General features: G+C 39.4%; 1 protein-coding gene across 5 annotated transcripts in view; it reads right to left on the bottom strand.

Moving 5' to 3' along the window:
* Window positions 1-21,423, bottom strand: part of MTHFD1L (methylenetetrahydrofolate dehydrogenase (NADP+ dependent) 1 like) — a 145,164-nt gene that overhangs the window by 85,719 nt on the left and 38,022 nt on the right. For 4 of the 5 annotated variants that reach the window (XM_041423909.1, XM_041423905.1, XM_041423907.1 and 1 more), the window contains 4 exons: window positions 19,181-19,257; window positions 14,857-14,997; window positions 8,558-8,626; window positions 1,160-1,271 (listed from right to left, as the gene is read on the bottom strand). In XM_041423909.1, coding sequence (XP_041279843.1) covers window positions 1,160-1,271; window positions 8,558-8,626; window positions 14,857-14,997; window positions 19,181-19,257 — 399 coding nt within the window. Of the gene's footprint in view, window positions 1-1,159; window positions 1,272-8,557; window positions 8,627-14,856; window positions 14,998-19,180; window positions 19,258-20,874; window positions 20,939-21,423 lie in introns of all 5 variants that reach the window. The other variant, XM_041423908.1, reaches the window with a different exon arrangement.

The following is a 21,423-nucleotide window of genomic DNA, read 5'->3' as shown; positions in this document are numbered from 1 at the left end:
TAATCCAACCTGGGTGTTCAGGACTCAGAAGAGAAGGGCTGCAGCAGTGCAAAGGCATCACTACTGCAAAGCTGCAATGCCCCTTTTATTTAATTAATTCTAAGTTTTAAACACTCACAACAATTTTTATAAAAGCTAGTTCATCCTTCAGCCACAAGTTTATTTTGCCTGCAACTGTAAGCTCTGTGTGTCTATTGTTGCTTGTGAAGGCTGAATTCCTAATATAAAAAGAGTCAGCCCACTCAAATGCTTTCATGGGAACATGAGGGCCTCACGGTGAGGTTTGACAATGCAGCTGGACAGACCAAATGGCTCACAGCCACCAAAACGAGGCAGCATTAATCTTTTCTCTACCACCTTGCCTCTGCACTGGCTCAGGGACATCTGACCTCTGATTTGGCTGAGTTTACTGAACTGCTAGAGAAATAACTCATCAGGAAAAAAGAATGGTTTCTGCTGGTTTATCAAGTGAGGCCAGATGAATGCTCATAGAATGAACAACAGGACACTGTTGATGATTCCTCTCCGTGTGTGGAGACACGAGGCTTGACTCCATTTCAGAAGGCTGATTTATTATGTTAGATATTATATTAAAATGTTACATTAAGACTATACTAAAAGAACAGAGAAATCAGAAGGCTCAACAAGAACAGAACAGAATAACAAAAATCCTGTGACTGCTCACAGCCTTGGCACAGGTGGCTGTGATTGGTCATTAATTGAAAACAATCCACATGGACCAATCACAGATGCACCTGTTGCATTCCACAGCAGCAGATAGTAATTGTTTACATTTCTCTCCTGAGGCTCCTCAGCTTCTCAGGAGAGGAAAAATCCCAGCAAAGGATTTTCATAATATCATGGCTACAGGACACCTCTTCCAATGCAATCCAGTCATTTGACTGGTTCAGCCACCTTGTGGAGTGAATAGGTCACTTGTGAGTCAAACATGGTGACAGGACTTGAGAAAAAAGGCAGGGTAAGAGAAGCAGTGCTTTTGGTTTATTACACATTAATTTTAAGACTATTTTATAACATTATATTAATAATGAAGTAGCACTCTTAGCTTTAATGGCTAATTTTTCCATTCATTTGCATCATTGCCAATTTACAGATCGTAATACAATAAACTGAATCGATAAACTGAATATTTACTTACCTACAAATCCTTTCTCTCCAACTAATTTAAGAGCAATTTTATCGGCCAAAACAGAAGAATTTCCATGTGCAATGTTAGCAAAAGGCCCAGCGTGAACAAATACTGGCGTTCCCTGGATAATAAAAAAAAAATGCAATTCAATGTATAGTCATCATGGTTTAATGTCAGTCAGTAACTAAGCCCCACACAGCTGGTTACTCACTCCTCTATCAGTGGGATGGAAGAGCAAATCAGAAGGGTTAAAGCAAGAATACTCATGGCTTGAGATAAAGACAATTTAACAGGTAAATCAAAGACTGCACACACACGACCAAAGCAAAACAAGGAATTCATTCCTGCTTCCCATAGGCAGGCAGGTGCTCAGCCCAGGAAAGCAGGGCTCCATCGTGTGTAATTGTTACTTGGGAAGACAAATGCCATCACTCCAAATGTCCCCCCTTCCTCCTTCTTCTCACAGCTTTTAATGCTCAGCACGATGCCACATGGTTAGAAATACCCAGTTGGGGTCAGCTGTGTCTAACTGTGTCCCATCCCAATGTCTTGTCCACCCCACAGCCTGCTTGCTGGTGGGGTGACAGACAGAAAAGGCCTTGACTCTGTGCAAGCCCTGCTCAGCAATTACAAAAACATTCCTGTGTTATCAACACTGTCTCCAGGACAAATCCAAAACACAGCCCTGTACTAGCTGACACGAAGACAATTAGCCCTATCCCAGGCCAAACCAGCACATTATGTACGAAACTCAATAATTTTTCAGACTTATCAAAGTCACATATAAATCAAAGCACATTTAGCAAGGAAGAGCTATTGGACAATTTAAGGGAACATCTCAGGTGCTTGAGACCTCATTTGCCTGCTTCACTCCTAGAAAGGTAATAACAGCAGTGCACACCTACACAACTTCCTCACCACACCACGTACTAGTTCATGTTTCATATTTCCACAGCTCTAACTCTGTGGTGTGCTGTTCTGGCACACACCCTGTAACAAGCACTAAATGCAGCGCTGCAGATACACAGGTGAGAGCCCAGCTCCAGCCCTTCTCCAGCCCTGTGTGCTCCTGTTTTCCTGCAGCCATTCCTGCGCTGGCAGAGGAGCCAGCAGAAGCTGTGAGGGACCAGAGTCAAGGGTTAATGAGCTGGAGAGGGAGATGGCAAGGGATGTGCTTGGGTGCAGTGGGGATACTGACACAATGGCAAACGCATTCACTGCTGCTGGAAGCCCAGGTGCAGAGCTGAATTCTCCTGCACTAGACATTTGTAATACATTTGTATTTACACAGAGAAAACTGACTCTGTCAATTTTCCCCGTGTAAATACTAATGTATGGTGTCTCTGTCAAGTGGCTTACTCCTTGCCTCTCCTTTCTCTGGTTGAGATTGGTTTTCCAATCTCAACCAGAGAAAGGAGAGGCAAGGAGTAAGCAAATTAGCTATGTATAGGGAATTTGCGAGGTAGGAAGTACTTCTCAGCTTCGATGTTATATTTTTGGCAGGGACCCAAAGGAAAGGAGAAATTAGAAAATAAGCATCCTCAGAAAGGATGAGGATTGAGTTTACATTAACTGGTATTTTTTTCTCTAAAACAGAATACACAATCAGACAGAAGAATGTCACTTCAGCTGTTCTACTGCAAAATACTTAGGCAAACAAATGCCCATTGTTGTGTTTATATATCTTAACGTGCCCAGCTGGTTAAAGAAAAGGTAGGCAGGCAATTTCACATCAATATTCTTCTCACATTCTGTACTAGGAGATACTGCCAGCCCTCAAAATTTCAGGAAACCTACCAGGCAACCTCCTTCAAGTTTTGACCAGAAACACCACTTAAGGAGGACAGTGTTCTACGGATCAGCTGCAGGGCACATATAATAGTCTCCTGAACCACAACTTGGAAACTATTAACCATAAAATACAAGTTGCTTCTTCCTCCTCCCTTCTCCCAGCCACCAATGTCTTAAGGAAACAACATAGGAAAATCTCTATTTCACTACTGTAATCTAAGTGGCGTTTTACAGAAAACATGGACATTTTAGTAATGATGACTAGAAATCATATACAAAAATGATACATCAACAAAAAGCATCTCTTCTTATTGCTTCCTTTGGAAGTAATAGCATATAATTATTTGTTTTGCTCAGAGGAAAGACAAGTAACTTTTTAGGTATTGCCACATGCACACACATGGGTGGGGGCTATTCTCCAGGAACAGCACAATTGAGCTACAACTCAGATGACTCTGCCTCCTATATGTTAGAGTAGAAACAGGAGCCAAAAAAGTAAACAAAGGAGAAATCATGCCTTGTAACAAGATAACTGATTTAGATCACTATAATCATGACACAGTGCTTACTTAGGGTTAGCTGTTTTCCTTGTTTTCTATCTGCTAATGGACACATACTGCAAAATCAACTGAGATTTTACACAGGTATACAAAAACTTAACTATATGTGCCTTCCAAGCTTCTTACTTGGGCATCAGACTAATAGGTGCCGTGCAAAATATGTTATCCCTATCCCAAAGAGCTTGTAACAGAAAATCAAATGCAAACAACTTTCACCAAACTAAGCTGAAGCTTTACTTCTACTTACAGTATTTGGCATTCAAATAAGTAGCACCACAAATTTTCAGCTACCAGACTCAGATCCATAAGGTTTATTCCAGTTTGCCTTTTATTACTCAGTAAGACTAATTTTACTCTTCTGACACCTGATTTCTTGTGGCACGCAATTACAGGGTTAGTCTTATTAAAGCCCAGAGCATGCACTGGGTAGATGTGATGGATGGACCCACAGCCACTGCCAGTGACTGGGCAGCCCAGCACACACTGCAGCAGCTATGCAAAGAGAGGTGCCAGAAGGGTCTCCTCCTGCATTCCCTGTGCTACTGTGCTTCCAAGAGTTCATCCACGCAACACGGATAGGAAGGGAATGTGGACTACAGGATCCAAAATCCAGAATATTGGAAGTCAAGAGGTTCCCATGGCTAACTTGAAATCCAAACATATTATTAAATCACTGGCATAGACAGATGCTCCCCTGGAGCTCTGAAATCCACCAGAAGGCAAGGAAGAGCAATTGGAATGTTTTTTTACAAGAGCAATCCTGAAGAAAAGTACAGTCTAAGTACTGAAGAGAATGAACTCCAGCAGGACCTTGGGAGCCTCAGGCACACCTTGGAACAGGGACAACAACGTCTCCTCAGGCCAGCTTTAGTGACTGTGCCAGTCCATCTGTCCCACTTATTTTTTGCTACACTCTTAACAAACTATATGGAGAACCCAACAGTGGCACAGGGATGCATTCTGCTGACTGTTTTCAGTACAGAAAATATCATTATCCAAGTTTCAGCAAAAGAAAATAAACCCAGAATGTCAATAAATATCTGAAGTTATCTGGCCGCTAGAAGGATGTTTATAATACTTATTACCATTCTTCTCTCATCTTTACCATGAGTGGCACTTCAAAAGTAACACAACAAACCACCCCAGAGCAGCCAGCCTGCAACTACAAAGGGCTGTCCCATAGAGCAGCTGCTCTGTTACGCGTGGTATAAATAAATGCTAAGCATTAAGGGATCAGTCGACAAGGGAACAAATCTGTCATGAGAAACATAGATAAACACTATGAAATCATTATGTACATTCCAAACAAAGTAATCTCAATTCTACAGCACTGGATATAAGTAAGCTCCACTGAAGTCTGCGGTTATTGTAGATGGAGTGCCCTGTGTCTCCCATTTTCAGATTTTTACTGTCACTCCTGCATATAAAACACTGTCAATCACTAACACTTTCAGGCAGAATTTCTGGTGTCAGAGTAGCAGGACTGTGACAGAACGCAACCCACCAAGAAACCTCTTTAAAAATCAGCAAATTAAACCACACATCAATTCACATATGAAAAAAAGCACTGACATAAGTTGCCAGTTCAGTTCCATGCAGGACTGACATTTGGTCATTTTTGATTTATGACCTTCTAAGCCTCTTCTCCAGTGCATGCAGACATCCATATAAAGTTGGTACAAATCTACCAAGCATGTTGCTCTTCTCCCTTTTCACAGGCCCTTAGAAGCAACTCCTCAGACTTCCATGGCTTAACACAATTCCCATCTACAGGCTTGTGGCCAGATCACAGAGGAGTGCAGCTGCACTGGCTACTTCTATCTGGCTACTATCTCTGCAATAGCTCCTTCCAGTCACTGCTACCCACAGTCACTGTGATTTACAAATTATGCCAAATCAACCATCAGTTGATTGTCAGTTGTCTCCAGAGCTCCTGCTCTCCCTCGTCCAGCAGCTTTTTGCCATTCCCCAAAGTGATCTGGAAGATCGGCTTTGGTGAATAGTTTAGTCCCTAGTTGCCAGACAGGTCCATGGCACATTCTGAGCTGTGTTTATGTTCTCTGTAATCACATTATTCTGTTTTTTCACCTATGTGCTGTACAATTATTTATAATTTTTCTGTTGTCAAATTGTGGTACTTTTGCTAAAGGTCCTCACATTTTCATGAAGAACTTGCTCTCCCCAAAGGGATTAGGATTATGTTGCCCAATTACTACTGGTAACCTCTTTGGAAATTTAAGATGCTAACTTTTGGATGCTACTTACTAGGTTTATTTCAAGTGTAATGCAGGCTTCAGTTATGCTCATTTCTGATTTGCAATTCACACATTCATCAGAAAGATGGCATTACCTATAGCAGAAGAAATACTATTACATCTACCACCCCAGGGTATACTAGGATGAGTTTGGGTTCAAAATCTATCATGCTAGAGGGCTCTAAACTCACAACTGGATCACTAGAGTACATTCAAGCGTGCAGGGCACAACATCCTCCTTGTTCTCCTCCTTTTTCCTTTTCTTTTTTAAACTGAAGCTATTAAAGATAGCACCTCTTACAGTTATTCAGATGAAGAATTAAAAATGATGAAGAGAGCTCAAGAGCAGCACCAGCACAGGCAGTAGTAGAGTGGGCCACTGTATCCCCAGAAAGGTGAAGTGTGTCCTGGGGTGCATCAGGCATAGCGTGGCCAGCCAGGCATAGGAGGGGATTGTCCTGCTCTGCTCTGAGCTGGGGCACCCTCACCTGGAGTGCTGGTGGCAGTTTTGGGTGTCACAGTGTAAAAAAAGACATTGAGCCATTAGAGTGTCCAAAGGAGGGCAATGAAGATGGTGAAGGGCCTTGAGGGGAAGCCATCTGAGGAGTGGCTGAGGTCACTTGGTCTGGAAGAGACTGAGGGGATACCTCACTGCAGTTACACCTTCCTGGTGAAGGGAAGAGGAGGGACAGGCACTCATCTCTTCTCTGTGGTGACCCATGACAGGGCATGAAGCTGAGTCAGGGGAGGTTTATGTTGAATACTAGGAAAAGGTTCCTCACCCAGAGGGTGTTTGGGCACCGGAACAGGCTCCCCAGGGAAGTGATCAAGCACCAGCCTGACAGAGTTCAAGAAATGCTTGTCTCAGGCTCATGGTGTGGTTCTTGGGGGTGGTGCTGTGCAGGGCCAGGAGCTGGGCTTGGTGATCCTTGGTGATCCCACTTCTAACTCAGCAGATTATGTGATTCTACATGAGAACAATGACACAGCCCAAAAGGACATCAGCGAAAGCACAGCACCATCTTGGAAAATATTTAGATAAACTGGGAATCTCCATTACTTGGATAGGTGACTCATATCAGCCTGCAAGCCAGCAAGTATCCAAAGGGTGACAAAAATTCATCTTTAAGACTCAAAGTGGAGGAGTGGAGCATGAAGCAGTCTTCTGAGCTGCTTTGGTTTGCTGTTTTAAAAATAACTTTGTGAGAAGAATTTAGGGGAAAAATGAATCTTTGGGTAATGTGGTCAGGGTCCTGCTAACAAGCAATAGGGGTTGATGAAAGTTGGCAGATATTTCAGCCATAGCACAGATTAGACTAGAAAAGAATACCACATAAAAGGCAGGAATTTTATTGCATAGAAATGTGAATATAAAGAAATGCAGGGAAAAAATAAATGCATGCAAGTCCCAGAACCAAATGCCTATCGATCAAAATAATCTCTTCTGGCATTTATAATTGTCTTTCACAACACTGCAACAAAACCACAGTATTTTCCAACAGATATGCAAAGTGCAAATAGAGTGACTAAAGAGTCAGAATCAAAGCTACTTTGTCACCGGTGCTTAACCCACACAATGTTATCCAAGAGGTGATTATAATACTGAGCCCTGGCCGTGGCATTCTGAATGCTATGTGACCTCCAGTTTCTGCTATTGGATGTTACATTAAAATTATCACGCACACACATACATTCTTCATACAATCACATGAAAGAACATGGGAAAATAATTAAGATAATTAAGATGGCTATAATAAAATAACATAGGTCTAAATTCTGTTTGTCTAATATTCCCCGAGATTAGGAAGCTGTCCCTGTTCAAACTCAAAAGCAAAAAGGTAGTTATCACCTCAATATGCTGTAGAAATGAGATATATTTATCAGCTGGTGATTGCACTGGTATCTTTCTGCATTCTTCACCTTTTCATCATGTCAAGAATCATTGTTATATTGTAATCATTGAAAATTCCGCGTATGTAATTTTGATGGTCAAATGAAAAAAATATATACACTGATTTTTCTCCAAGTGCATTTGTTTTCAAAGATGCTTCATTATTTTCTCACTTTTCTTTCTCCTTCTCCCCTTGAATGTTACTCATCCGTTTCCCATCAAAATATCAATACCAGATTTCCCAGGTACAAAGTTAGCTTGCACTAATTCTACATTCATTAAGCTTTTGTAAGAAAGCTCACTGGGGTAGGTGTAAACCATGCCTCTCATAGCCCATCAAAGCTTCATTTAGTCCATGAAGCCACTGTGGCAAGACTGGGTGGCTGAGAAATTTCTTTTGAAAATGCATAAAGAGCTGAAATGACCCTCCTGTGATTTTGAATGGCACAAACTGTCATATGGATTAGAATGGCCACAGCAAAGAACCTTTTTTCCACATAAACTACTGGGCTGCAGGAGTTGTCATGAGAATATATAAAGAAATACACAAAAAGGACACTTCCCTGAAAGAACAAGATAGGAAATAGTACTAAATCTGTGACTTAGAAGATGAACCTGCCTCCCATTGTGCTCAGAAGCAGCTCAACAATGCACTGCAGCTTGTTTGCAACACCAGGTAAAATTATGACTATAGCCAGATCTCAAAAAGGAAAAAACCAACAAAAATATATATAAATGGAGATAGAGTTGAATAGTTAACATAAACAAATGAATGTTTGCCAGAATGCCTTTATGGATCAGACCCTGGCTTGAACTTTGAAAGTCAAGCACAGTTGCTGAAGAGAAGCATGTTCAGCACAGTATGGAATTTGAAAGTTGGAGAAGGGCAGGCATCATAAGGCATACTTACCTCTAATGTCTGCATTAGCGTGGGCTTAATTGCATCTTTCATCAAAACTGCCAAAGCACCAGTTACTCCCTAAAAGACAAGAGTCCACATTTTAAGGAAGTCAGTTCTAAGGTGCAACATTTCCAAGTTACAGTTATAGTTTAAAAACCCTTTCAGTTCAAAGCAGTGTTGCAGTGAAGCATAAAGAATTTATTTAAATACTGCCTCAACACTTCTGAAATTCTGTATTTACAGTGTGTCTAAAACAAAAATTATTTTATTCTGAATACACTTAAAAGGCAACAGGAAACTTCTTTGTCCCATTTCATGGAAAGATCAGAAACAGAATTAAGTGATCAGCATGAGGATGTTCAAGGTAACAAAACATGAAGTGCCAAAGTCCACCGAGACCTGAGAAAGCAAGAAGGCAACAGCTTGCTGAAACTGCCTAAAGAAATTACACATGTATTTCTTTTAAGACAGAATCTACAGCATAAATCAATAGCTAGCAATAACCAGAAAGAGTATTTTTCAAGACTTGGACAAATATATACATAACAGATACAGGATGAAAGCAGCCACAGAGTTTACTAGGGGCAGATAAGAAATACATCAAGATTAAAAGTTAGAAGTGCCCTACTGTGATGATGAGATGACAAAAGGAGTTGAGCAAACTGCTGCATTATGGTTGCAAAAAACTTTACTCCTCCCTAAAAATTCTGTTTAAGTATAAATTTCACACTGACTGACCTTAAAATAAATAAAAGTCATAACAACCCTCTACACCAAATTTCAGTGCTCATCCTAGAAAAAAAAAAGGCTATAGAGTGTGCACATCACTATCATATTATATGAAGAGTTCTATCTAGAAACCACCAGCATATGTTCAAATTTATTCTTGAATTACTTTGATTTTGAGATGATGGTTTTAGTTTTGAAAGAACTAGATCATGGTTCAAAAAAACCACAGTAGTGTTATAAAGAGTGGCTCACAGACTTGCCAGAGAACGCAAAAAAATGAATATATTTTTGTATTGAAAAGAAACATGAAAACCAAATAAAAATCCTAGCTGCTGTAAATTGTTTAAAATGAAGATTAAAAAACATTAGTACAATATCCAAGTTGCCTGTAAAGAGATGAACAATAATAGTCAAATAAAGAAAAGCAATAAAAATAGCGCCTTTATAATTCCCAACACAGCTTTTGTCAACTAACCCCAAGTTTGAGCAATCAAGGTCTGCATGAAAATTTTGATGGCAACAGATAAGACATAAGATGATTAAGTACACTATTTTATAAAATACATTTTTCCCCTTTCTGACCATCACTTCTGAGCACAGACTTCAGAGGAAAATGACACAGAATATTTGGCCTTAGATAAAACTGAATTGAAACCAAAATAGTAAAACTGGCTTCTACTGATGCATAGCAAGTGTTTCCTTGGAGGACTGTGAAGGAGAGAGAGCAGGAAAAGATTTTTCTTGGCACTCTGCACCTCCCACTATTTAGAAAATCCAATGGATCCACAAGGATATGAGAAGCTGATAGCAAAACAGAATACTTTTTCATCTTCTGAATTAGATTGCTGTTTCTTAAGATGTTAATTTTAGAAGCAAGGATTAAAATGCAAGGAAACATAAGCACTCCAGCTCTTTCAAAATGGTAAGACTCCACCACATCCATACAAACAGCCTGGTGCCATGTTGTTTATATACCCAAAGACTCTCAATTCTAGAGGAGGAAAAAAAAAGCCAAATGCAAACTTCACATCTGGTCTTTTAAGTGGTCAGCAGCAGGAACAACTACCTGAGCAGCCACGGATCAGCCCTGCTGGAAGGAAGACTTGGGGGAAGAAGGAGTGAAAAATAAAATCAGGACACTTCTCCCCCAGCCTCTTCCCTGCTCCTTCTAGATAACAATGGCTCAAGTCCCGCCTCCTTTGTTTTCTGATGTCTTCACCAATGTGATAAAAACAGTGAAGTAAAAAACCACTTCCTCTGCATTTAAACTTTTTGGGAGATATTACTTATGCGTTATTTCGGAAATACTAGACACACCTTCTGGACACAACAGCTCATTTTATCTGAAGCTGAAAGCAAAGAAAAAAAGATGTAAATATACTAGGCATATTTTGTGCCTCCCATGGTTCTTATCCAGGTCTGGTGTTAACAGCAGTCATTAAAAACTAAGCAAACTTTTTTTAGGTTTTCATACCTATCTGACATGACTGAGAATGAAGTTTTCATTTCTTTGTATACTCAGTCCTCCAAGTATCTAATATGCAATTCCTACAGCTCACTCCCAAGTCCTGGATCTGATTCACAAAGCTGTTTAAGGAATCAGGTTCCTATATCCAATTCAGAACAGGTAAACTTCTTATAAAAGAATTAGGGGCTTTGACACTTACACACCAATTAAGCTTGTGAGAGCCCAAAGATCATTAGATTTCCACTAACTCACTGTCAGAGGAAAGAAGCAGGGTTCTGAATCAATTGTATACAGATGTTCAGCTTTTCTGTGTTCCATCCTGGAACTGATCACAGGTATTCCTGAAAATAATGTTCCTTCCATCTATCCAGCAGCCACCAGGGCAGGTATGCTCCCCAGGACAGCACAGATCACAGAGCATAAAATAAATTAAACACACGACACGAAAAAGGCAAACTTAGATGAAAATCCAAAATACTTTCAAAGCAACTTCCAGTGGAGCAGTCTCTGAAGTCTATCAAGACTGGAAATGAAAGCCAACACCAGATGACAAGAAAAGTGATTAAAAGTAACTACTATGAAATGAATAAAGGCTACACAGACTGAAGGGCAGAGAAAAACCCTTTTCTTTATAAGAAAAATAATGAAGTACTTGCAACTTCCCTTCAATTGAAACTATAATCTCTAACAAAATAATACTTTCTGTTATTTCAGTCCTATAACAAAACTAAACCTTAAACCATAACCTGAGAAGAACTGCAACTCCTTTTGTTTGAAGTGAACACTGTACACAATGTTTCTGATGAACCCGAGAACAAAATCTCACTAGCTGACAGGTCATTTACATAAGCAAATATGAAGCTATTTATTTTTTTCTTTTGGTCCCAGAATTACTGAAAGCTAACAGTATGGCACAGCAAGTAAGCTGAGAAGAAGTCTTGTTAAAAAGAAATAGTGACATATTTATTTAATATTTTTCATATCTGCTGAAATACTGATCTTGGGCATATATTCTGATTTAGCTTCACACAAAAATATGGTATGTGTCCCTCAGAATTCTACCTCACTGTAAAAGCCAAAAAGCAATTAAGTCTTCAAAATACTGTACAATGAGCACCACATTTTGGCAAAGAGTTCAACATATTTCATTACAGAGGATAGACATTTAATCCATTACTCTTGTGGAAAGAGTCTTCTCAATTCATGAAATATTCAATTTATCTTTTTTCTATTATTCCTAGCCTGTCCCTGCATGTGGTTTATATCTGCCAATGTGTATTTTAGGTTTTACTATTGTATTATGATAAATATATTGCATATAAAGTCAAAATTAAGAGCAATTGTATTTTTGTGAAGTATTTTGTGTGTACATCTGGAAACAAATCACAGAGAAAGATTTAGTGGTTTTGGTTCACATAGATTTCAAAGAACTAAAGACTACTATCAAATAGTTAAACTTGTAAATTCAGTCTGTGTAGGATATAAACATGAATCCCAGATTTTTTTTTTAAGATAGGTAGACCTGACCCATTATTCAGGCTGTGTGATATTTCTCATGGTAAAAGTGCCTTTAAAGTTTCTTAGAACCATATGCAATTGCAGTTCTTTGGGCTAAGATGTTCCATGTCAGTGGACTATGATAGATTCAAGCTTTTAAACTTGATTTTGTTGACAAAAACAAAAGTCAAAATTATTGAACCTGGATTGAGAGCATTCCAAAATCTGGTACAGTGTTCTTCCTTTGTTCAGCTGCCTTGAGATCTTTCCTTACTGAACTATAGAGCTTTACCTCCTCACTGACCCTGACCTGAAAGGAGGATGGAAATTCAGGAGCAGAATTGCTTCACATCAAACCTCTTGATGCGTGTGAAAATTTTCTCAAGAAATAATCCTTGGATTATATCAACACAGGCAGCACAAGCTGCAGGGGAAGAGTGGATACTGCATTTAAAGTCTAGAATCTGTAGGTTTAGTTGCAAGCTGCTCAAACAGACTGACCACCTGTGGGAAGAAACCAGCAAAGGAAACAAAATGCTGCATGACAGAACATATGTACTTCTTTGTACATATGAATTATGACTTGTCACGGTCTTTGATTATACTTCTCCTGCTGTTGCTTCCAGAGGATTCAACTCTATACAGTACACTTTCATCCGTGCAGTATGGTTATTCATTTCATTCTTTCCATAAATTTCAGTTGTTAAGCTCCCTAGTATTAAAGCAGACTGAGGAATGTGTAACTCCTTATGTACTGTAAGAATTAGTTCATGTGGACAGAGCACCTCGTGAATGTTTTGCTAAGAACACAGGAATAGAGCTCTCCAAAGAGGTGCTTTACATCCTTAAACATGAAATCATATTCCTCTTATTCCCATGGTTCTCATACTCATTTTTAACACACTGCAAAACAAAAGAGGTAGGAGTTCCTGCACTTCCCAATCATGACATGCACCCAAGTCCTTCCTGTGCATAGTATGGAAACCTCCAGAAGGAAAAGAATGCAGCAGCACAGCTGCAGATGCTCATAACACATGTCCTTCAGACTGTGATGATTTTTTTCTTTCTGGGCAGGTTGGGGTTTTTGTGTTGGTTTTTTTTTTTTGTATAATAAAAAACACTGCTTTAAAGAACAACTAGAAACATATGCTCAGTACAAGCAAAACTATCAAATGATTGAGACACTAAGCATAGGAAGTTTGTTTTAAAAAAAGCCAAAGAAAACTGAATTAGTAACAGACATTTTGCTGAACACTACTTTCATTTTAGGGACGCAGTGGAAAAGTTCTAAAATTCTTTTGCCCCAGTGGAAAAGCCATTTCTTTCATTCATCAAGCTCATTAGCATTAAGTGGTTAGCAGGTCAAATATTTTGCAGTTCTAATAAATAAAAGTACCTTCATATAAAAGTAGTGTCAAAATTAAAATCACATACTACAAATGCAGTTTTAATTCTAACACTAAATAATTTTCAAGTATTTGCATATGCCTTATAATTTAACTTATTCCCCATTCCCCTCCATTTGGCCAAGACAAAGTTATACAATTGAAAAGCAAAAGCAAAACTTCAAGAGCTAGAATATTAAACGTACTTCTTAATGTCTCCTGCATAATTGGGAATAGATGATTTACTTTGAATTTTAATGATGATTATACTTAGAAATTTTTAACCTTATCTTAATTTCATTCTTAAATCCAGGCACTCTAGATACAATGTTTTCATTTCTTTATTAAACTGGAATCTACTAAGGATATGAAAGTGTTCCTGACTTGTGGATTTGCTATCTTTGCTGACAGGGCAGGATACTCATTGCTTTACTCATTCATTACTCAGTAAATTTGAGCAGATGTTCACGAAACAGGACAAAACAACCAGAGCCTGTGTGATAGAGGCAGCATCGCCGATGGGCTGGCACTGGGCTGCTCCTGGCATGCAGCTGATTACAAACAGCAGCTGGTAGCTCCTGGCTGCACCAGAACCTGCCATGCACAACACATGTGAGCTTCCAGCCACTGTTCAATGAGTCACGGCCCAGATACAAGGCATAGAATGCGATTTAAAGAAAAAACAAACTGATTTTTTTTTCAGAAGCTGAAGTAGGGAATGAGGAAACAGCAACTAGTGAAGGTAAAAAAAAAATAAAAATCTAATGACAGATAACCTGTCCCAAGCACGATCAGCAATCTTTGAATTAAGAACAGCTTGTTTCCATTGTGATTCAGTGGTACAGGCATTCATGTGGTAACTATCACTGCAACATCTGAGCAGACTCTGAAAGCACAGTAGCAAACATTACCAGCTCTCTCAAATAAGAGCCCGCACTTTGACTCCCTCCAGCACTGAATTTGTTTGCCTTAAGAATTGCAGAAAATGATCCAAGTAGGTTATGGAGACCAGAGGCTTTCTGAACCAGATGTTACCAGAGTTGAAGAAATGAGTTCTACATCTTGTTCTCATTCTCAAGCAGGTTTTGGCCCAGAAGATGATCTTTCTTTGATATCTGACTGTGCTGTTCAAAGCAAAATCTTTGGCATGTACCTGCCTTTTTAATGCTTCATGAGGCAAAACAAACATGTCTGAGGTTATTCACAGGTCTCTACAGCACTGAACATACCAAATCCTCTGCTGTTACTGGTTGTCCTTTCTTGTCATTAGCCACCACCATTCTCCCCAGTCTTTCTTTCATGTCTTGAAGGCTGGTGGTAAGTGCCAAGATGGCCATAATCTCACTTGCAACAGCAATATCAAACTGAGCCTGTAAAGCAGAAATGAGAATCATGAATCAAATCAAAGCCAGCTGAAATACTCACAGGGGATAATCAGGAATACACTCAGGAAAGATAAATTTCACACTGGAATTCAAACAAGTTCTAAATGGTAACTTACAGCTTTTGAGATTACTTAAGACTAGAGTAACTTTATGAACTGCAGGAAGGGAGAGCTGCAAAAAGGGACCTGGGGGTCCTGGTCAGTGGCAAGCTGAACATGAGTCAGCAGTGCCCTGGCAGCCAGGAGAGTCAACCCTGTCCTGGGGGGCATCAGGCACAGCATGGGCAAGGGAGGGGATTGTCCTGCTCTGCTCTGAACTGATGTGGCCTCACCTTGAGTCCCTGGGGCAGTTTTGGTGCCATGATACAAGAAAGACACAAAAATATGGGACAGCATCCAAAGAAGGGCTACAAAAATGGTGACAACCTTGAGAGGATACCATATGAGGAGCAGCTGAGGTCACTTAGTCTGTTCAGCCTGGAGAAGAGGAGACCAAGGGGAGACCTCACTGCAGCCTACGGTTTCCTCACGAGAGGAAGAGGAGGGGCAGACACTGATCTCTTCTCTTGTAACAGGACCCGAGAAAATGGCCTGAAGTTGTGTCAGGGGAGGTTTAGACTGGATATTAGAAAAAGATTCTTCACCCAGAGGGTGGTTGTGCACAGAGTCCCAGGGAAGTGATCACAGAATCAAGCCTGACAGAGTTGAGGAACAATTTAGAGAATGCTCTCAGGCATAAGGTGTGACTCTTGGGATGGTCCTGCACAGGACCAAGTCCAACTTCGATGTATCCCTTTCAACTCAAGATATTGTATGATTCTGTGAACTTCAAACACTTTGTATTCCCTGATTAATATTCTCCATTACACTACATTTATTTGAGGACCAGTGTTGCAGACTGTTTAGCCCCTTGGCTCACATTATCCTCAGAAAAGCTCCCTGAAGGATCAAGAATTTTCTTTCTGTGGCAGAAACAGGAAATCACCAGATGTCTTTTGAGCTTTACTGGCCTGAGCAAAGGAACACTGCATTGTGGAGGGTTTTTAATTTTTTTTTTTCTTTTCTGTAATGATCTCCAACAGCTTTTTATTCTGGTTTCAAAAACATTCTTGTTACATTCGATCATTCTTTTTCTACTTAAGCTCAAAATTTAGAGTCTACGCTGTTAAGTCTTGTATTTGACCTACGAAAACGTAAAATATATCTCTGCCCTTTTTTTTTAAATTAAATAAACAAATATGTAAGTAAAAAACCACCAAGAACATGTGGCATCAGTTCTATTGCTCTTGTAGAAACACACCCATACTGTACAGCATTTCAGCACAATGTAAGCAATAGTTTTTACTTTTCTTTAAGAGTATAGATTAGTAGTACTTGTACTAATGCACTATTAGTAAAGCTCAGGCCACATGTTGCCAGAACATAAACAGAGAAGAATAGAAAAGCCACTAATGTATTATGTTATAGGAATGCAGTGTTGGCAGTGATCAAGAACTGCAATTTCTTTAGCAATCTCTCCATCTCCAGCAATTAAAGTCTACATAAAGTTTAGGAACTGACATCCTACTGCTATCTACGTAAGAAAAAAGCCCAGGACTGTCTCTATCAGACCTCTGGCAGATGCATCCCATACTAATACCAGAGGAATCTGTTCAAATTGATAGCTTTGTCTTTAAGAAGCATCTACAGAGAACATACCACTCTTGTGCATTTGCCCAGTACTTTAAGAGCTTCTGCCCTTTTTTAACCCATGTTTCTGCTTTTAGCTTTTGACAGCTACAGCCCAGAGCAGCCCTATTCAGGCTGACCTCTATGTACCCACTTGTTTACTCAAAACTTCTGAAGACACCTGAGCACTTTTCTGCTGTGGACATAGGCAGAGAGTCCTACATTCCACGGAAAAGAAAAATAATTCTGTAACTGGGATTTTCAGCATAGTGATTCAAGTGAAATGGTGAAATTACAAAACAGATTTTCTGTATTCTTTGGAGGCAGTTCTAAATGCAATGAACTTTGTTAGCATTGTGATGACATGGATTCCACTATCTTTTCTGAATTTGAGAATGTCCTCAGTAAGTCATTGCAGCATATGTAAGAGAAGAAATAGGCCTGAAAAATCTATGTCTAACCCCTATGGTGAAATACTTCTGATTTATCAGAATGTTTATCGGAAGACCCACCAAAAAAGTTTTTATCATTGTTTCTACATAAACCCAAAAGGACAGGAAAAACATTCTAGGTAGATGCTCAAAGAGTGACATAAAATTTAATTGAAGAAACAGGCACAAAAGATTGCAGTAGCAGGTGCTATTTTAACTCTAAATAAACTTTATACACCTATGAAGTGCTGACAGAAGTCTTAGCTGCAAAGTCAGTTTTTTATTGATGAAAGGATCCACCCACATGGATTCAATTGCAGGATCAAGGGCATCAGTCATGTAATACTCTTCAGAAACCACAGCATCTCTGTTCATTAAAACGCAGACTTTTGTGCCTGCTGTGCTCTGCCATTTCACACAGGTGTCATTGATTTTAAGAGTGCTAGAACATCACTCCAAGTATTTATAAAATGCATCTGTTAACCAGGAAGTCCTGTTTTCTCTGGATCTCTAGCTAGGCTCTGAAATGAGTTTTCCTAACTGCTAACTCTATTTCTTGAGTCACTAAGTCCATGTTAAAATGTGAATGGATATGCATCAGTCCAACACCTCAATACAGAAAGCATTAATTTTACCTGAAAAAGTACAGAAGGAACATTTGACAGCGATATTGTCAAGTAATACTCTATAATAAAATAAGCCACATTTAACTCAATAGTACAATGACAGCGGTAAAACACTACACAATAAGGCTGACATAAACCAGCTTAAGACTAATAATCATATTGAGTCACTGAAACAAATCTAAACATATGAAAAGGTCTCAAGTGTTGAAGGAACTCACACCAAATATAATATATTGCAGTCCCAGCCCATTATCAGAAATTACTATTAGCTAATATTGAATTTCCTGTGAGCTGCAGACAGAAAAATTTCTATTTTGTGCATTCAAAACCAAAGTAAGTGAGCATTTTAGTGGAAGGCATCTCTGCTTAGGGCAGAGGGGTTGGAACTAGATGATCTTTGAGATCCCTTCCAACCCAAACTGCTTAACTGATTTCATGATTTCTCTTTGAAGTTCTTCTCTTCAATTTGCATTTGCTTTACCTGCTGCAAAAAATACAGCATTATGTTTTGGTCTTTTTATTTAGGCATAGGTAAAAGAAAATGTTGAAGAAATGGTAAAGAAAAATTAAAACTAGGATTTCCAAAAATGTGAAAGCCTTATCTCTACCACAAGAGATGTTCACATCAAAATAGTCAGAACCTCATGAATTTCACAATCCAGAATGTTAAATTACAAGATCTTCATCAAATTAAGAGCCACTCCACATCACACAATGAATTTACTCGTCCTGACGCTGCTGTTCCATGCTGGGCTGTTTTCAAAATTCATTTACCTACATTACACTGGGAACACTTGTTCAGGTGGTGTTGGGAAAGTCTGGCTTTCAATTTCAATAAGTCTGAAATTTCAATTTCAGTAAGTTCTTTAATAAACTTCCATAATCTCTCATTCAGTAACGCAGGTTAGCTTTTTACACCAGTGAAAAGTACACACATACTCATCTGCTGAACTATCCCTTCAAACCCACATAGCAAAAGCAAGCACATGCTCAAAGTTCTTACAGTTCACATTCCAAAGCTGAGATGCAGGACAGAGAAATGAGAACTCTGAATAAAAAGATAATTTTTAAACATTTTTTAAAATGTAATTTAAATTACATATGTCCTACATAAATTGTTACAGAGATTAAAAAAAAAAAAAAAAAAAGCCATACAAATTAACTTTATGAGGGCATAAAGGCATCTTGTAATAGGACAATGTTAATCCTCCCAACACATGCAATTCTTTAAGTGCTTTCAACACATTGTAGAATATGTACTGGTTTCTGCTTCTGAAAATTCAGATTCAGTTACTCATTAACATGACCAGTTTCACTGCAAGATTACTATACAACAGCAACAGACATAACTATTGCAATTCAAATATGCTGCAAGAACTGCAGAAGCCCTCTCAGCCTCTAAGTCAAACTGTCCAGAATGTGATTTATTAATGCCTTTACATACCTGACGGACAAATCCCTTCTCCGTGTTTGCCTGCCCAACTGTTATTTTGCGCAGGAATCTGTCATTTGTATCCACCACTGAAATAAGGGAATAACAAAAGCAAAACATGTTAACAAGGACTCAGGGTTTTTCCAGGCATACCTGTTGTTACACATACGAGATTCAACTGCTCCAACAGCGTAACCAGATGGCCCCACTTCTGCATAGCAGCACTGCCACTGACTTGGTCGCTCCCTTCTAGCTGATACTGAAGGTCAAAACAACTCAAATACTGTTTATCTGAGCAGCATTTGAGGCTAACACATTCTTAGTATTCTAACATACTTGATCTTAGTATTCTAACGTACTTTATCTCATGTAGATAGTATTTTTTCTACATGAGGAAAAATCAGTCTTTGTAGATACAAAGCACCAGATCTACTTCAAATCGTCTGCTTCGCCGCTGACTTGTTACGAATTGATTTTAAGACTGCATGATGTTGGTTAGACTTGGTCAGCTCCTCTGACCATTCTAAAGGATGATTACGCTGTCAGATTGGTTCTTCCAGACAGGTGTCTTTCACACACATCACAGTTACTGACTCCACATCCAGCTGCCCAGCATGAGGATGATCACCTGTTATGATCACCTGCCCACGGAGCACCTGTTACGAAGACGGGCTGAGAGCTGGGGCTGTTCAGCCTAGGGAAGAGAAGGATCTTGGGAGACATTGTAGCATCTCCCAGTACCTAAAGGGTCCCAAGAGGGACTTTTTACAAGGGCATGCAGTGATAGGATAACGGGACATTCCTACAGAATGAAAAAACAGACTATCTTTTTATTACAGGCTCTGTAGTCCTAAAATGCTTAAGTTTGCACCAAACCTAAAATAAAGGGTGCAAGGTACTCTTGATAAGTTCAGCTCAGATAACTCAATCTTCTGGTAGATTTGAGTCCTGTTCATTTATAAGTGGAGAATCCAGGAACCTCCAGAGAAAATATCACCACTCAAGGTAAGTGAGCTCCTTCCACTTTTCCTGCAGCTTTTGGAAATTAAAAAAAAGATTCTGTCTGTACAGAAAAAGATGACATAATTATGCAACAACAAAAGGGACTTTGAATGTTAATTAAACCTCAGTTCAGGGTTGTGAGTGAGCTGGGAAAAAAACAAGATTTAAGTCACTTTCCCCCTTCTTGGGCAATTCTCTTGGTGCTGTTGTAAATACCACACATATCTTTTTCCCTCTGCTCGGTCTTTAGGCCCCTAATTTCTTCAGGAATCCCATTTAAGGGATGGTGCAACACAGATTTGGCCAACTCATTTTGGCTTCTGTATATACACAGTCATACTCTAAAATACTACACTACTGGCAGGAATTGCAGAACAGAGCCTGGTACTTGGAAGCTGTAGCCTTGCACCAAGCTGTGTTGCCATATGGCACAGTGAAGACATATGGCAAGCTGATCTCTCCAGCTCAGAATTCTCCCTTCTCTTCCTCAGAAGCTCAGCTTCACAACATGGCTTAAGCAGACCTAAATGTCTTCCCTGTCTACAAAGGCACTCCTAAGGGCAGGAACTTACCTTCCCACCAGCCTGGACAGCCAATGAGCTGATTTTTTATCTGGATCTTCCTCGTGAAATCATGTAACCTAAACACCCTCACCATGAAATTGTAACTGCTCCTGCAACTCCAGGTCACTGAGATATACTTACTGTGGTCACTGTGACCAATTCTCACTGCGGCCACTCACTCTCCAAGAAGATTCCAATAGCTGCACTAAGTAGTAATAAAATAAGAAATAACTGGTTTTGCCAGAAAAACAAATTTTCCTTCTCCAAATCTTCCCTCTTCCTTTACCCAAAGTAAACCTTTCACTAAGGTTTAGGTTCAAATAAGTGTTAGGTTTAATGTATCCACTTCCTTATCCTCTAGAGATGTAAACAGAATCTGACTATCAGGGAAAGACAAAGAAGGAGGAGGCTTTCCCACTTTTCAGTATATTGCATGTTTTCAAGTTAGTGTAAGCTGACAATGAACTGAAAGTTTGTGATACTTCTATGGAAACAGGTCCTGACTAAAATTAATTTCCAGAAGATCAGATAGGTTAGCTCTTTTCCCCCTACAAATTCCCTGGTATGTAACAAGCTTCATAGACATATGGACTGCAGTAACATTCCTAAATAAAACATTTTCCAAGTTATCTAAACCATTCCTAAATTCAGGGTTTTTTTCTAAAATGTTTAAGGTATGTACATCATATA

This window comes from Onychostruthus taczanowskii, unplaced genomic scaffold (genome assembly GCF_017590055.1).
Source record: "Onychostruthus taczanowskii isolate IOZ18803 unplaced genomic scaffold, ASM1759005v1 scaffold8, whole genome shotgun sequence".
Classification (NCBI taxonomy): domain Eukaryota; kingdom Metazoa; phylum Chordata; class Aves; order Passeriformes; family Passeridae; genus Onychostruthus; species Onychostruthus taczanowskii.
This window is presented reverse-complemented; position numbering and strand designations above follow the sequence as displayed.